General features: G+C 55.6%; 1 protein-coding gene across 1 annotated transcript in view; it reads right to left on the reverse strand.

Annotated features, from left to right (window-relative positions):
- Positions 1-13,296, reverse strand: part of Rin3 (Ras and Rab interactor 3) — a 108,299-nt gene that overhangs the window by 7,848 nt on the left and 87,155 nt on the right. The window contains exon 8 of the mRNA XM_026394276.2: positions 3,616-3,747. Coding sequence (XP_026250061.2) covers positions 3,616-3,747 — 132 coding nt within the window. The remainder of the gene's footprint in view (positions 1-3,615; positions 3,748-13,296) is intronic.

A 13,296-nucleotide genomic window follows, 5' to 3' on the forward strand; every position in this document is an offset into this window, starting at 1 on the left:
CAGGCTGCAGGTCCTCAGGAGCCTCAGGTCAGAACCTGTGGACGGTTTCAGACCTTCATGGAGGATGCGGACTCTACTGGGTCTCAGAAGTGCCCAAAGTGCTCAGAACAGACCAGACCTCCTGCCTGAGCTGCCTCGTGCTCCCCACCAACCCGCTGGGCTCCTGGGAACAGGGACCAAGAGCCCTGGAGGCCCCAGCAGGACTGGGGAGGGAGATGCAGGTCCACAGCGAGGGCTGCTAGCCAGGAGGAGGGCTTCCTGCTGTCCCTGCTCAGCATGGTGCCTGGCCTGGGGCCCTGTTTGGCCACAAGGATTCAGGATGAGGACAGAGCAGGAGTCATGGGGCCACCACTGCCAAAGAGCCAGCCACCCAGACATCTGCCCAGAGCCCCAGGGCCCCCTCCACATTTCCACCCTGCCGTGACCTCCAGGGACATTGAGTCCCACCCCCGCAGGGTCGCAGGGTCTGGGCCCTTCCTTTGGCAGGACTTTATGATTTCTCCTGAGGCGGTCAGCAGCAGGTGGCTGCTGTGGGAGATTTAGAGAATGGAAAAAATGTGAAGAGGAGCTGCCACGGGCTCTGCACTCAGGGCTTTCCTTGGTCACCGTGTCCCTCCCCCCAGCCCCTCTGTCCCCCAGCCACTCCATCAGCCTCTCCTCAGCATTTGTCACGTGGGATTGGGTGTGAAGTCATCTTGTTTGCTCATTGGTTTAACCTGCTTGAGGTTTGATTCCTCCCCTGGAAGGAAACTCTGAGAAACCCCACACAGAGGCAGAAGCCTGGCACCACCTGCTGAGTGAATGAGTCACTGGCCCCAGCCCGGGGACCTTAGTAAGAGTCTTAGCACTTTTCTTGTTGATGTATAAGAGTCTTTTACATATGGAGGCTGTTAAGTCTTGGTTTACTGATTTGTAGGGACACTTTCTCCTGGTTTATTGTTATCTTCTACTTAGGGTCATTTTTGACATGTAAGAGTTTTGACCTCTAGGGGTTACATGTAGGGCAGCCCCAAGACCATGGAAAAGGTTCCTGCTGAGAGCCCCAGGCAGGCTGCTGTTCCTCATAGGGGTAAATCCTAGGAATGGAGTGCTCCGGGTTTGAGGAAGAATGCCCGCTGGGCTCATGGTCCCTGACCCTTCTGCCTCCCCCACCCTGCCATTCTTTCCCTCAAGTTGTGGGGCCTGTGGGGACAGGTCAGTGTTGCCTGGAGCCCCCTCCCATCTCCTCAGCCTGTAGTGCTTCCGTGTGCTTGCTTGGGGGTGCTGCACCCTAAGAGGATGACCTGAGGAGGCGGAGGTCCCCAGGTGTAGGATGAATGAAGTGTTCACTCATTCTGTGAGCCTATCAGCCTGTCCTGCCCAGCACTGAAGTCCAGCCTGGCATGGGACTGGATGGGCAAATGACTGTGTGAATGGATGAGCTGATGGATGGATGGGTGATTGGATGGGTAGATGGACGGATGGGAGGATGGAATGGATGAGTTGATGGATGGATAAGTTGATGGATGGATAGATGGGTGGGTGATTGGATGGGTAGGTGAATGGATTGGAAGATGGATGAGTTGATGGATGGATAAGCTGATAGATGGGTGAATGGATGGATGAGTGATTGGATGGGTAGATAAATGGATGGGTAGATGGATGGACAGATGGATGGATGGATGGATGGATGGATGGATGAATGATTGGATGGGTAGATGGATGGATGGGTGGATGGATGGATGGATGGATGAATGATTGGATGGGTAGATGGATGGATGGGTAGATGGATGGATGAGTTGATGGATGGATAAGTTGATGGATGGATGGATGGATGGATAGGTGGGTGATTGGATGGGTAGATGAATGGATTGAAGGATGGATGAGTTGATGGATGGATAAGCTGATAGATGGGTGAATGGATGGATGAGTGATTGGATGGGTAGATAAATGGATGGATGGATGGATGATTGGATGGGTAGATGGATGGGTGGATGGATGGATGGATGATGGATGATTGGATGGGTAGATGGATGGATGGATGGATGATTGGATGGATGGATGATTGGATAGGTAGATGGATGGATGGGTGGATGGATGAGCTGATAGATGGATGAGTTGATGGATAGATGGATGAATGGGTGATTGGATGGGTGGATGTGTGGTGGATGAGTTGGATGGATGGATGGATGGATGGATGGATGGATGGATGAATGGATGGATGGATGAATGATTGGATGGGTAGATGGATGGATGGGTGGATGGATGGATGGATGGATGAATGATTGGATGGGTAGATGGATGGATGGGTAGATGGATGGATGAGTTGATGGATGGATAAGTTGATGGATGGATGGATGGATGGATAGGTGGGTGATTGGATGGGTAGATGAATGGATTGAAGGATGGATGAGTTGATGGATGGATAAGCTGATAGATGGGTGAATGGATGGATGAGTGATTGGATGGGTAGATAAATGGATGGATGGATGGATGATTGGATGGGTAGATGGATGGGTGGATGGATGATTGGATGGATGGATGATTGGATAGGTAGATGGATGGATGGGTGGATGGATGAGCTGATAGATGGATGAGTTGATGGATAGATGGATGAATGGGTGATTGGATGGGTGGATGTGTGGTGGATGAGTTGGATGGATGGATGAATGGATAGATGGAAGACTGGATGGACGGATGAGTTGATGAATGGATGGGTAGATGGATGGATGGTGGGTGGATGGATGAACTAAAGAAAATTTGGCTCCTTCTGAGCTCCTAGACCTCATGTATGTATGTATGACAAGTTGCCTCACCTGCAGGAAACATTTAACTAAAGAGGAAAGTAGCTGCAGAGACACCAGAGCCACGAGCCATGATTACATATGACAGTAAAGCTCACAGCTCCCCTGATCTTTCAAGAACTCACAGACTTGGTGGAAAGGGAATTCCTGGAGACTGAGATGGAGCAAATAATGTTCCATGCATGTATGATGATGTCAAAATGAACCCCACTATTATGCATGATTATAATAAAAACACTTTAAAATAGAACTCACAGAACCACTCACATGAAACTGCCACCCCAGAAACATGCTAAAAATGCAAATAGATGCAAAAGAGAGTCAGCTAATCTCAAGAACCACAAAGCCCAAAGGGGACACTGGGGGCCTGGTCGGGGCTCCTCAGAGCTGGTATGGGGCCATCTGCCCTTCAAGGGATTCTTGGTGGCAGGGTGGCTGAGGCTGTGGGAGGAGGAAGTGGAGGGAAGGAGGCAGGGGAAGGGAGGCTGGGGGTGGGTGCAGCTAACCACACCCCTCCCTCGTCCTACTGGGGAGCGGGGCCTTGCCACCTCAGTAACCTGCCCCACCAACAGAGGTCCTGAGCAGGGCTGGGTGAGCAGGGCCGGGGGTCCCTGGGGCCATTCGAGGAACTGACCACTCCCTGTTAGACTCCTCACGTGGACACTGCCCGTGTCACGTCTCATCTCTTCCCTCTGGGAGGAACCCCTTCCCATCTTTATCTGCTGAGCCTGTTCTCCTCCAGTGCTTCGTTCAGGCATCACCTCCTCCGGGAAGCGCTCCCTGACTGCTGTGCCATCTGGCCTGGGGTGTGGGGGGCCGGGGGTCGACTCACCCTCCCCCAGCTGCAGGGCGGGGTCCATGAGCTCCATCATGTACTCCACGCTGAGCAGCATCTCGGTCAGGTTGCTGCGGGCCAGCACGTACATGAGCACCGGGAGGAAGTCGTCGGCCCCGTAGGGCTTCCCTGGGGGGGCAAGAAGGAATCTGTGAGACCCGGGCGCCCCTGGGAGCTGCTCCCTGCTGGGGTGGGGGGTTGTGGTTTGCTGGCGGGGTGGTCACCCCTGCAGAGGAACATGCCCACTCTTTGTCCCTGGGATCGGCCTCCTGGGGAGGTCCTGAGGCCCAGGGCAGGTCTGGGAATAGGGAAGTGAGAAAGTGCTCTTGTCAGGGGTGAAAAAGAACCCAGCCCCTTCCCCTTTCTCAGCTCCCCTGCCTGGCCACCACGTCCTTGCTTGGCCACCAAAATCACATCACACTTATTCACAGACCCACCCAGGGCAGCTGTGTGCCTCTCACCGAAGACCTCTGGGAAGGTCCCTGTCCCCGCTAACCATGCATCTCCCTCCCGACCTGCAAACCAGGACCCTCCCTCAGCCAGAGGCCTCAGCCAGGATCTCACCTTCACCATGACCCTGAGCGTCCGCCTTTCCTGAGGCGGGGTGTTCCTGCAAACCCGGAGAGCAACAAAGCACCCCGCTGCCTTTGGGGGAGAGGTCCCCGGGGCCCAGAGAATCCCAATGGCAAGGGATCCCTCGCAAGGCAGGTGGAAGGACCCCAGTAAGGGACAGAGGCAGAAAGGAGGGTGGAAGCCGGGACCAAAAGGGGCCGCCCCAATTTGCCCCTGGGCTGGCTCTGAGACCCTCCTTTGGCAACCCCAAAACTGGAGTTTGGACGTGAATTCACCCAGGGACAGGATGCCCCTGGCGTCCAGCCTGCCTCTGGAGCCCACCTGGGGATTGAAGCTTGGCATGAGGCTCTGCACTGTGGGGCGCAGCCTTGCTGGTCCCCCGTCCCAATTCCCACTTCCTCTAACAAAAGGAGGTCAAGGCCCAGGCCTGGGCTCAGCCAGAGGCCACAGGGTGGTGTGTGACCCCAGACAGGTCTTCAGCAGTGCTGCTGCCTCCTGTGTTTTGGGGAGACTAATAAACAGCCTGAACACTTGCTAAACAATTTCTAGTTCTTTCAAAAGATTTATTTCCGCTTGACACGTTTTGCAAAGGATTTAGGTGACCATTGGGGAAATACAACTTATGACATGAAAATTAAAATAAAAATGTAAACATCAAGGCTAATATAAATTATGAAAGGAATTCCAGGAAAAAATCAAAACCCAAATAAACAAGAACCTGTGCAGTTGCTTCTTTAGAATTCCAAACCTGGCTTTGCGTTTCCTAGTGGCCAGAGTGAGGAGGGAAACCTCATCTGTTCTGTTTTTCTCATTGCTCAAGAGGAGACAGAGCTGAGACTCGGGGGAACCCAATTATTGTTCTAACCCTTAGCTCTAAAATAAAAATTTCACATGGGGCTTCATTTGGGGGACATGAGCCGTGATTGGCAAGTCCCTGCAGCACACATGGGGACATTTCACAGGGATGTCATGTTCAGGGCAAGCACTTCCGGGAAGCAGAGTAAATTTCACAGTTGCTGATGCTTGTTCATATCTGTTCCTCACAACAATGATATAAAGTAGGCGTTGCTTTGCCTCCTTAAGGAGAAGACTTCAGAGAGCTCCAGTGGCTGTCCCTTGGCCCTCCCTAGGGCTCTGAGTGTAAAGGGCTGGCCTCTGGCCTTGGGTCTGGGTTCGAATCCCACCTGTACCACTCACTAGTGGTGGGCCAGGGAAAGTTAACCTTGGCAGAGAGGTTGGGATTTGGTGCCCAGAGCGTACCATGGTCCAAGTTGACATGGTGGCCTGGGCCAAAGAGGCCTCTCATACTTTGAACCAAGTAGAAAAAGTAGATGAATGATCTACAATTTAACAAAACAGAACGAAACACTGAGTGCAAAATTCTGTGTCTCTCACTCGCCCGACACCGTCACCCGCCCCCATAAAGTCACGTGCGTGCCCTGGAAGCCACTGGCTGACTAGAAATGACTGTTCCTGTGGCACAACACGTACAACTGCCTGTGTTTATTTAAAAGTTGATACGTTGTTGTTCATTGTGGATTTTTTTTTTTTTTTTGCATTGAGTTTTATATTTTAAAATAATTGCATTAAGGGTCGGGGGCGCAGTCAGTGGTCGGGCGCTTGCCTAGCACGCATGAGGCCCTGGGTTCCCTTCCAGCACCCACACTCATACACAAAAAGGGTAAAATATGACTTATCTTGCCATATGACCCCCAAATTCCATTGTTAGTTACACACCTGACAGAAACGAAAACATTATTTCCACCCAGTGACTTGTACACAAAAGCCCACAGCAACATTATTTATAATAGCCCCAAAGTGCAGATGGCCCGGGTGCTCAGTGCTGGTTGATGAACAGATCACATGTGGTGCAGCTGTCCAGTGGACACCACTTGGAAACAGAAAGGAACCAAATAATGGTCCATGCTAGGATTCGAAGACCTCGACAGATCGACAGAGACAGAAAGTAGATTTGTGGTTTCCAGGGGCCGGGCTGGGGGGGAGGCCCAAAGGGAGAGTGACCACTGATGGGTACACATCAGTGGTCTTGGTCACATGACCTCAGGCAGACACCAAAAGCCACTGCCCTGTTTTAAAACACCTGTGGATACGCACACACACATAAAGTGCATCCTGACTGCTGAGCTTTTGGGGGACCCTTACAGTCTCTACCTAAGGGGAGAATCTCAGCCCCTTCACCGGAATCCTGGCCTAGTGGGAGAGGCCCAGGGCAGGAGCTGGCAGGACCAGCACTTGGTGCCTGGCAGCCATTATGAGGGGTGCTGGTGTGGGGCCCTGTGGTCCTGCCTTCAAGGCCTTTCTGAGTCTCAAGCCAGGGACTGTGACATCGGGGTCATGGACGACTGGCCAAGGAGGGCTTTGTGCTCCTCGCCGCTCAGTCCTGCTCAGGCTGGCCAGAGAGCTGGAGATTCGGCTGCTCCCTTCCTCCTGGACTATCCAGGCTTAAATGGGACAGGGCGACCCCGAAATAAAGACTACATTTCCCAGCTTCCCTTGCAGCTAGGTGCAACTGTACACCTAGGTTCTAGCTAAAGGGGTCGTGAGGGAGGTGGCGCCTTCAACTTCCAGGTCATGTCCTTAAGTGGGAGGAGCCTGTGGATGGAGAGAAGGGGAGGATGGTGGAGTAGCACGGTAGAAGGAGCCTGGGTCCCTGGGGATGGTGTAGGGGACCTGAACCCTGCACGGGCGTCTGAGAGGGAGTGAAGGTCTGTTTAAATCCTGGGGTGTGTGTCTGGGTTGCCAGTGGCCCAAGCTACAGCCCAGCTTCTACAGGATGTGAGCTGCAAACATCCGTGGACAGTGTCCCCCCGGGGGGCTGCGTCACACCCCAGGAGCCCACCGCACTGCTCAGCGGGTTCAGGGTGGACAGGAGCATCTCCAGGCTTCCCCTCGGCAGGCAGGGCCCGGCCAGGACACCCACTGCCAGGTCCTCCAGAGCACACCATGCAGTGCTGGCCACGAGGAGCCGCGGACGGCCTGCCCAGGGAGCGTGGCCGTGCTCACCACGGGCCCAGTCTGGTTTTCCAGAGGACAGTGTGCTGTCGCAGCCCTCCTGACCATGCTTTTCCTACATCTGCAAAATGGAGCCAGCATCACCGGCCCTGATGGCGCTTAGGTTGCATACAATCAGAAAAAGAATGGGAAAGTGCGTCAGAACCTGTGAAGCGCTGCCCAAAGGGGACGTCCGTGTTCTGCTCCCTCAGTGGGTTCAATTTTCCCGCCTGTAAGATGCACAGGCTGAAGGCATTGGCCGTGCGCAGCACTGAAAAGCAGCCAGACAGACCTGGGGCTCAAGTCCCAGCATAAAGCTTCCAGCTGTGTGGCCTTGGCCAATTGCTTTACCTCTCTGAGCCTGCATTTCTAGTCCTACGTGAACTGACACAGAGAACACGACCATCCTGTGGGGTTTTGGTGGGGATTCTACAGCAGGCTGTTCATGGGGTGTTCCTCTAGCTCTGTGTTCCAGCCCTGCCTTCTTCCAGGCCTCTGTGGCCTCCCAACCCGCAGAGTCAGTTTTGGGGAGACTTCCCGTCTCCTTTGTGAGCCTGAGGCATGACCGAGGAGCTCCTGGGGAAAGACAGTTTTGTGCCTGGGTTTATTTGGTCACTAGCAGTGTGCAGATCTTGTTTCTGTTTTGAGTTATGAGTTGGGGGACGAGGCGGGTGCCATGGTGCAGCTGTGACAGTCCTGCACCTTTAAGAACTTTCCATGACCAGGCAAGCCAGGTGATTTTGCCCTCTAGGGGACACCTGGCAAGCCACCTCTTGGCTTCCAGGTCAGGGAAATGTCCTCCAACATACAGGACAGCCACGTAACAGAGAGTTACCCCGTCCCAAGTCTCACAGTGCCCGGGGTGAGAAGCCCTGCCCGGGGGTGGGACTTTCAGCCCCAGGATGGTCCAACTAAGGCCCAGGGCCGGGGACCGAGAGGCCTAGGGACAGAGAGGCCCCAGGACTAGGGATTTGAGGTCCCAGGGCTGGGGACAGAGCGGCTGGGCCATGTGGTACCATGGAGACAGGGGGGAGGGAGTCTCTCAAGACTGGCTTTGTGCCTCTGGGGACAGAAAGCCCTTGGCCCTCACCTGCTCTCTACATAGTCCTGGAGGACTCCTGCTCAACTCCTGCAGGGCCTTGAGCCGGTGTCCTTGTTTCTGCCCAGGGTGTTCAGCTGCCCACTGTGGGGGACACTCCCATCCCACATCTGTCCCTCCAGTGACCCACGAGCACTGCACCCCATCTCCCCCGGGCCCACAGCCTGCCCAGCACGTGAAGGGGCACAGGAGTAGCAGAGGGTCAGTGTGTGAATGAATGCCGAGCTCCCAGCAGGACCCCAGAGCCGACTTGGACGGGCCTCTGTAGGGCTGGGGTCCCTCCCCCACAGCGGCCACGCCAAGGTGGGCACCACCGTCTCTGAGAGCAGCCCTTCCTGGACCTCCCATGCCCATCAAGGACCCAGCTTCCCTCTCAGTCCCCAGACACAAAGCTGGGTGGCCTGCCTCTTCCTCGGGGGTCCTCTGACCCGACTGGTCCTGCCCAAGGTTAGGGTCACCGTCACAGATACTGGGGTCTGCTGTGGACCTTCCACAGTGCTGTGCAGGGAGACCTTTACAGTTGGCTTTTAGAAGAAAAAACAACCTCTCTGGCCGGCCTTGTTTGCCAACCTCCATCACGTAACTGTTTCCACAATGGCCAGTTGCAAGGTACCACCTTGAACAGGGATGAAGGAAAAGCACGCGGTTAGCTCCCATAAATTGGTACGGTCCATTCCTGCCCACCAGCGGCCTCAGGTCACAGGGCCAACCTCCCCACCAGAGAGCTGAGGCTCAGAGCTGGCCGGGTTTGCTCAGAGCCCCAAGCTGGTCCCTGGTGGAGCTGGACTAGAATCTGGGTCTCCCCCTCTGTTGTAGGCGGGAGACGTCCACACGGCCCCTAGGATCCTGTAGACTCTGGACCAACACAAGCTTCAAGCACAGTTGAAGCGCACTGGCTAGAGCCCACCCCCAGGGAGCAGCCGGGGCTTCTCCTGGGAAGCCTGGAGCCCAAGGCTCAGGGCTTGGCCTACCCGTGCACAGCGGGTCCTCAGCCAGCACCCCAGGATGCTGGGGCAGGTTGTGGGAAACTTCTCCTGTGATCTGAACATCTGCATCTGTGGATCTGGGCTCACGCCCGCCTGGCTGTGCATCTGAAACCCTGCAGGCTGCAGTCTGCATTTCCTGGTGTTTCTGCTTTCTATTTTGCCACGTTCCATCTGGTCGCCAGCTGTAGGCCTGGGGATCACACTGGGAAGAGCTGTCTGGCCCCTCTGCAGGTCTCATGGGCTGGGAGATACTGGAGAAGGAAAGCGCTCTTACAGATATGTTTGAGCTGGAGAGCGCTCACCTGGGTCACGCAGATTGTGAGGATTAGAGGCCCTGACTGTGCCAGCGGATGTGCTGGGTGACCGAGGGTCTCTTACCAAGCCAACCGGAGCCTCAGTTTCCCCATCTGAAAACTGGCACATAATAATACACTCAGGGCATCATATAGAGCCTTAGAGCATCAGCTGAGAGGATGAAATAAGGTCTGGTCTCTTGGGAATCTCTAAAGTGTTAGCAAATGCTTTCTGTAAAGGGCCAGATAAATATTTTTAGTTCTGCCCAGCACACGGTCTCTGTCCCCATTGTTAAAACAGAGCTGATGTCACATAAACAGCCCTAGACACTGTGTAAATGAACACATGTGGCTGCTTTTCAATAAAAATGTGTTTATAAAGTCAGAGGCGGGCCAGAGTGAGCAGACCCCTGCTCTAGAGGAGAGGGTGTATCGGCTTGGGCTAACCAGCTCCGCCCCTGGTTTTGCTGAAGGCTCCCACTGAACGCAGGTGGCTGATGCAACAGTCCTGGGGCTGCACCAGGTGCAGGACTGAGCTGCTTTGACCTTTGCCCTGCACCATGCTTCCAGCTGAAAGCAATTCCCTTCCTCCCAGAAGTCTTCCCTAAGACCCCCACCCATGAGGCTTCATGCCCTTAGGGTGGGTTTCCTGAGTCCTGTCAGTGTGGAGTGGAAAAATAATTAGCAGACATTGACTCTGAGAGGCCTCCTCGGGCCCAGAGAGCAACTCCACGAGCCCAGAGCCCTTGCCCTGCTTTGTTCCTCCTGGTCTCTCATCTGATGATGCTTTGAGTTTCCATTACCTGTTGGCTCTCTGTGTCCCCTGCAGAATGTCATCATTACTCAGTGGGACTGTGCCTTGCTCAGAGTTTATAACCAATGCCTTGGCCGTGCCTGGCCCCCAGTGCCCCACAGCGGCGGGTATTTAATATGTGTGTTTGCTAAATGAATGAATGAACATAAGTTATCACCCCACACGATCGCTGTTTACTGCTCTGTTTTTGGCATAAATGGGGACCCTCCTCAAGACGGGTCTGGGTCTTCCTGGGTTTTGCTATTAACATCTGTATCAACCAATGTTTGTTGAACTATGGAGAATGAATTTATCTGATAGCGGCCACCTTGTGCACAGCTCGGCTTCTCTGGTGGGCCCAGGGTGGGGGCAGCAGGGCTCATCTGCTTTCTTCCTCTTGACTCCCAACTAAGTCTGTGACCTCCAGACAGTCTTCCAGAGCCAGTGTGAAAACTGCAGGTCTGGTCTGAACCCACGGTGCCAAAGCACCTGCAGCCCCTCCCTCCTGCTCAGCGCCCTGCCCCCCCGCCGGCTGCTCAGACGCTGGTTCAGTCTACGTTCTGCTCTGTGCACGCGGCATCCCTGAGGCCGTCACCCGACCCTTCTCTGGAGAGACCAGTCCACCAGCCGGGCAGCCAAACTCCGTCTGCGGCGTGGGTCTGCCTTTTCTGAGGTCATCTCTGACTCTTGGGCACCCCGGGGAGGCCAGCCAGGGAGGCAGTGGCTGAGCTGAGGACCACGGTCCAAGTCCCTTGTCCACCACTCAGCTGTGACCCTAAGCGTGCCACTCTGCCTCCCTGAGCCTGTTTTCTGGACTCTAAACTGGGGGTGATAATAGGGTTTCCCCCCACGAGGGGGCAGAGAGGCAGGTGCCTGCTGCGTCACTGGGGTGAGACCTTTGACCCAACGGTCATCAAAGATGGGAGCGTGAGGTGTCCCAGGACCCTCAGGATGTGACATCAGACTGGACTCTGTGGGGGAGGAAAGTGGGGTTGGGAGTCTCTTCCAGGCCTGTGCTCTCTCGTCACATGGACCACAATGCCCAGGGGGACTGAGACGCCTCCCTGAGCTACCATAGGGAGCATCCTGCCTCTCTGGGGGCAGCCTGGTAGGGAGCCGGGGTGTCCTTGGCGATTACCCACCTGCCTGGTAGGTCCCCTCAAAACGCCGGGGAAGAAAGGCTTCCAAACCCTGGGCCCACCTTTCAACAGTAAGCACTTGTCATCTCCATGTTAATGCTGAGTCCCCACCCCCCTCCACGTCACAGGCCTCTGGAGTCCCCATCAAGTCCCTGTCCCGTGTTCTTCCCCAGCCACCGCCCCGACCGGAACCAGCTGCAGACTCTGGGCTCCTGGTCTCTGCCGGGTGGTGGTATCTTGGGGTGTAGGCTCCGCTGGCCTCACGTCCACCACCCAGCTCGGGGAGCTCCATGTCCCCTAGGGCCAGAGCCAGGTCACACCTCCGGGCTCCTGTGGCATCAGGTTCCTGAGGGAACCACAGGGCAGCTTTGGGGCCTTCCACGGCCTCTCGGAGTCTACTGCTCTTCGTCCTCCTAGGACGGGGCGGGCACCACCTCTCTCCCACCACCTTCAAGGGGGCTTCCTGGGCTTGGGTCCCCTTCTCTCTCAATGGCAGGGCCGGCTTTCAATGCCTGGCGAGGACGTCCCAGGCTGGGAACGACTGGCCAGTCAATGTGACAGGAGAGATGAGCCTAGAGACCTACCACTCTCTCCACACTCATGAGGCCCCCAGGAACGGGGTGTGCTTCTGGGTACGGAGGGTGGTCTGCGTGGGCCCAGAGCCATTGCCCTGGGGGCTCCCCCACCTGCTGGGCCCAGGCCCTAAACCTGCTGTGGTGGAAAAGGGACTTGGTTTTGATTCTCAAACTTGGGGTTCGTTTCCAGGCTGGCGTGAAGCGAGGTGACTCTAGGTGTGGATCCTGGCCCACCAGCATTAAGGGCGCGACAGCAGCCACCTTCCTGGAGGACAGGGTGGCCACTTAACCCAGAGCTCCAGGCTCCAAGTTCCCCTCCGCCCACTGTCCCAGCAGGTCCCACCAGCAGCCAGGCCTTGTTTGATTCTTGGCAAGTGGCACCGAGCATCCTGGGCAGTGGGGCAGGCGGGAGGGAGGGACCCTCCAGGAGGCCTTGCTGGGGCGGGTGGGGACAGGGCCGGCAGAGGGGTGTGAGTGGAGTGCCAGTGGCCTGGACTTAAGATCTCCAAATGTCAAAGTCTCAGGAGGAGTCAGCTGTAAGTGGCGCAGGACCTCAACCCAATCTCGGGAAACATCTGCGGGCGCAGAGGCGGAGCTTCTGCCTTAAGGACGGAGGTGGGGACAGGGAAGGAAGCCTGCATTTCAGTCTCAAAAACGCCAAGGTCCTAAAACACCAAGATCAGGCCCTGGAAAGAGCCGGCATTAAAGGAGGCCAGACACAGGCACCGAGCAAACGCAGCACCTGGCCGGTCTGTCACTGCGTCCCGAACCCGGAAAGGCCAGAAAGGACCTGGCAGAGCCAGGTGACAACTTGGTGCTTCAGATAACGCACCGTGGATGAAAACTACTGAAATGGAAAACGCCACAGTGGTCACCCGTGTGTGTGGGGGGGTCTCGCCGCCTCTGAGACAGAGGTTCCATGACACCCAGCAGAGCACCCAGGGGTACGGCCCCAGGCGGTGTCACTTCCCCCTGTGATTCCCGAAAGGTCAGGTCTGCAGAGAGGTGGGCAGCGGGGTGGGGGAAGCTGCGGGCGAGGAGGTGATTCCCAGGGACAGGTAGGTGTTCCTCTTTCCACGAGTTATTTACATTCTTGCAGAGCTTGAAGTTTGAAAATATTTCCAAATGAAAGGTTAAAAAAAAAAAAGCCTCAGAACTATTTATTTCAGACAAAACCCACGCATGTCAAACAGGTCCCAGCAGAGCTG

Source organism: Urocitellus parryii, chromosome 6 (genome assembly GCF_045843805.1).
Source record: "Urocitellus parryii isolate mUroPar1 chromosome 6, mUroPar1.hap1, whole genome shotgun sequence".
Lineage (NCBI taxonomy): Eukaryota > Metazoa > Chordata > Mammalia > Rodentia > Sciuridae > Urocitellus > Urocitellus parryii.